At 47.5% G+C, this 4,382-nt stretch overlaps 1 protein-coding gene across 2 annotated transcripts in view; it reads left to right on the top strand.

The window, feature by feature from the left end:
- The window catches only part of iqsec3b (IQ motif and Sec7 domain ArfGEF 3b), a 48,392-nt gene that overhangs the window by 28,394 nt on the left and 15,616 nt on the right, over positions 1–4,382 (top strand). For both annotated transcript variants that reach the window (XM_020612327.1, XM_020612334.1), the window contains exons 3-5: positions 1,291–1,408; positions 2,373–2,774; positions 3,220–3,932. In XM_020612327.1, the coding sequence (XP_020467983.1) occupies positions 1,291–1,408; positions 2,373–2,774; positions 3,220–3,932 (1,233 nt within the window). The remainder of the gene's footprint in view (positions 1–1,290; positions 1,409–2,372; positions 2,775–3,219; positions 3,933–4,382) is intronic.

Genomic DNA, 4,382 nt, shown 5'->3' with positions numbered 1-4,382 from the left:
ACCGGGTGGCCCTTAGCAAAGGGCCCCGGACCCCGTACTCCCGGCGCACCCCCCACAGGGCGCTGCGAGGGACACGGTCGAATGCCTTCTCCAGATCCACGCAGCACATGTGGACTGGTTGGGCAAACTCCCATGAACCCTCCGCCACCCTGAAGAGGGTATAGAGCTGGTCCAGTGTTCCACGGCCAGGACGAAAACCGCATTGTTCCTCCTGAATCCGAGGTTCGACTATCGGTCGAATTCTCCTCTCCAGTACCCTGGCATAGACTTTCCCGGGGAGGCTGAGGAGTGTGATCCCCCTATAGTTGGAACACACCCTCCGGTCCCCCTTCTTAAAAAGAGGGACCACCACCCCGGTCTGCCAGTCCAGAGGCACTGTCCCCGACCGCCATGCGACGTTGCAGAGGCGTGTCAACCAAGACAGCCCAACAACATCCAGAGACTTGAGGTACTCAGGGCGGATCTCATCCACCCCCGGTGCCTTGCCACCGAGAAGCTTCTTGACTACCTCAGTGACTTCAGCTTGGGTGATGGACGAGTCCACCTCTGAGCCCTCAGCCTCTGCTTCCTCATCGGAAGACATGGCGCCGGGATTGAGGAGATCCTCGAATTATTCCTTCCACCGTCCGACAATGACAGATTGCAACCACTTGAGTATATATATTACTTGTTGTGTCTGTGGATACTGACAGTGCCCAATATAGACCTCTCTGACATCAAAATGTTGTTCCATCAATATCAATCTATCATTGCCATAGTATTTATATTTCTTTTTGCTGAGGTCATTTATTAATGGAAAAATGCTAAATGTTCACAGTTTCTACTTCTACAACTGTGAGGAATTTTCTGCTGTTTTTGTTTTACTGTATATGCTACTGAATATGCTGATTATACAACATTTTTAACAGATTAATATGCAATGACAAAATTGTTTCTTGCAGCTCTACTAGAGAATAAGTTATTGAGTATTAATATGCAGGAAAATGTAAATGAGTGAAAGAGGGGAAGATTTTGGACACAGTTTGTATTTTTTTTCCATCCTGGTCATATATCTGGAGTTTTACTCCAGCAGCCTGCAGTGGTGCCACAAATCTGACCAAATAGGACTGGACACATAAACTCAGTCATTCTTGCCCCAAGCTACCACAGCCACACTTCACTCTCAACCTGCTGCTTCCCTCATGAACCTCTTTACACTCCGCATCACTGATGACTTGCCACTGTGATAACGGCAGTGTTTTAAAGGTCACTAGGGAGGACTGATAGAGTTGTTTCTTATTTCTATGGCAGTGGACGGATGCTGAGCCTGGAGGATGGAACGTCCTCTGGTAGTGGACAGGAAGTGGAGGGGACGAAAAGGGAGGGACCCAGCGAGTATGAGATCACCCTGGAAAATAAAAACAAGCAGGTATATGTTTTCAAGTGTCTGTGGGCACATAAGTACATGGTGGGATGGAACGATTGCTGACTCCAATACCTGCAGAAAGGATGATCATTTGAAACTGTCCTGCATGACAACAAAGATTCCTCATTTGGATTTATTTCTCTCTTTGTTAGCATGAAAAAGAGCACCAACTACTCCACTGCTACAGTGACAGGAGCCCAAAAGATGCTAGGTTGTCATGGTAACAGCTTGTAACTAATTCTGGTGGCTGGAGATGTCTTTATTTCTCATAGCAAACTGCTGAAGGGTCTGCTGCTATTGCTGTTGCCATTTATATGAGCTAGTATCTGTGCGTGGATGCATGTGGGCGTGCTTGAGTTAGCAGATTCTGACACCCAGACACGTGTGGCTGTCCCCCTTTTTCTCCCTCTCTGTTTCCCCTTCCCTTGCCTCCTACGCCCCCTCCTCTCTCTCTTTTTCTGAAAATATAGCAGGGCAAAGTTCCAGAGAATGCAGAGATTTTGTGCCGAGCTGGTCTCTACCAACAAATGGGACAGATAGGCTTCTGCGGGTGTTTACTCCTCTATTCATTTTCTCAACAGCACCTTTGTCATAAGACATCCATCCTCCTTCCCAAGGCCCTTTAGCCAGTATTAGCAATTGAATGATGATAGATGATGTTTACTTTGGCTCTAATACCATAAACTCTCACAGTTTTTAACAGAGCAGACAGTAAGTAAGAAGGATACTTCTAAGAAGGGTGTGAGCGTGAATTTCATGAATCAGGAAATTCTGAAATTCTTTTATCTTTTGCAAACATGGGCACAAAATGGCAATATGATATTTACCTACCAGTGAATGAATAAATATTTTTTTAGTAGTTGCTGTGTGCTTTGCAATATCACTCCTTCCATGTCTTCAGCTTCGGAGCCTGGTAAACATGTTTGATATTTAACCTCACTCCTTCTCACTGTCTTCCTCTCCCCAGATAGAAGAGCTGGAGCAGAAGTATGGAGGCCATCTCATAGCGAGGCGGGCAGCCCGCCGTATCCAGACGGCTTTCCGCCAGTATCAGCTCAGCAAAAACTTCCAAAAGATACGGAACTCGCTGTCAGAGAGCAAGTTGCCTCGTCGGATATCCCTGCGTCATCCCAGCCCTTCAGACCGAAACCGGAGCACAGCCCAGAGGCACAGTTATACTCTGCATCCAGGAGGAGGACAGATACCCTTACGCTCCAAAACACCGCCTCCTCCACCGTGCCGCTCCACCTCTCTGCCCTCTTCTCCAGCGTCTGTGTCAGCAGCTGCTGCCTCTCCAGACCTGACAACAGCCCCATCTCAAACCCCTGGACCCACACTCACACAGCTGGAGGATTGCTTCTCAGAACAAGTGAGTTTTTATTTTATGTTACAGCTCCCATAAGCCGTATTCTTAGAAGTGATGCATGATTGTGCAGAAAAACTCAATCAAGACATCAAGTTTCATTAATGTCATATAGTTCTTAGCCGTTCTAGCAGCATGGTTCTAAGGATGACAATGTCACTCAGTTGGTCCACCACAGACATGGTACCCTCAGGAGATTTACATAAATTTTAGTGATCTTTTCTTTTAGTGCCATCATCAAAATTTCAAATCTACCTTAACCTAAACACTCAGCAGCTTATCCTTGCTTTATATCCATATTTTATCTACCTAAGGTAATCAACATTGACTGATAACTCTGGCTTAGGAAGTTTTATCTGAATGTAGTCTAGCTCCACTAGCTTTACAAGTTAATTAGCAACCCTGCTGGTCGTTAGTTATAAAGTTTAATGTTTAATCTTCTTTTTTGCAGCTGCACTCCTTGGCCCAGTCAATAGATGAGGCCCTTCGTGGTTGGAGCTTGTCAGAGGGTGGCGAGGGGAAGGGGCTACTGATGGACCCTGGTGCCCTTCGTGCAGCGGCTGAGAGTGCTGGTCTGCCTCGCAGTGCCAGCTCACTGCTCATGGCCTTCAGGGATGTCACTGTTCACATTGACAGCAACAGCTCCTACACCATCTCCACTGCCACCACCACTACCACCACCTCTCTGGGCAATGCAGGCAGAGGAGAGCCGGGCAGCAGGAAGGCTTCTGTAAGTGGGATGGCTGGGGGAGGAGATGGACAGTCAGTGGAGGAGCCAGAGTTTCCTGCACCTCCTCCCAGTGAGGAGCTAGAAATGGTAGATCCAGGATCCAGGAGGGGCTCTGGAGTGCCATCTCTAGGAGGAGGAAGAATGGAGGGGGAGAGCAGCGCAGACAGACTGGGGCCCATCTCCACTTCTACCTCTACTTCCACCTTAACCCAGTCTAACCAGCAGCCTGCTCAAATTTACACTCAGTACCAGCAGTACCGCTACACTCATCCTCAGCAGATTCCTGGGGGGCCAAGTCCTGAGTCTGTGCAGGCCCTGGTTGTCTCTCTGCCAAGGGACCGCTGCCAGGATCCAGTCTCTTGTCGCTCGCCAACCCTGTCCACAGACACACACCGTAAACGCCTTTACCGTATAGGACTCAACCTTTTCAATGTGTGAGTGGGCTGGCAGCACACACACACACACTGTCACACACAGAAAAGTTTTTAAAAAGTTGCACCCTGTGGCTCACAGTTCAAAGTACATTTATTACTATTTGTGTCTAACAAATCTCCAACGACCCAGCAAACTGCTATAAGCAGATGTTCATTAGTATGTGTGATTGTTGGGAGGAGCTGGCTTTTCAGTGCCATCTTGTGATGTTGTGATGTCCATAAAAAAAGAGTTAGAGAGGGGGGCAGTTGATGAAATGAGGAAGAGTGAAGGAAAGATAGGGAAGAGGGAAGATACAGATGATGAGGAGTCAAGATGGTCATGAACAATGTGAGAGCCTCTCTTTTTCTATAAATAGAGTCCATGCTTGCCCTGCACTTATTATTATTGTAGTTAATACAAATGGAAGTAAATGAGCTCATATGCATCAGTGACAGTCTGACCCAGAAGCC

Source organism: Monopterus albus, unplaced genomic scaffold (genome assembly GCF_001952655.1).
Source record: "Monopterus albus unplaced genomic scaffold, M_albus_1.0 scaffold5.1, whole genome shotgun sequence".
Taxonomy (NCBI): Eukaryota; Metazoa; Chordata; class Actinopteri; order Synbranchiformes; family Synbranchidae; genus Monopterus; species Monopterus albus.
The sequence above is the reverse complement of the archived record's forward strand: the minus strand, read 5'-3'. Positions and strand labels throughout refer to the sequence as shown.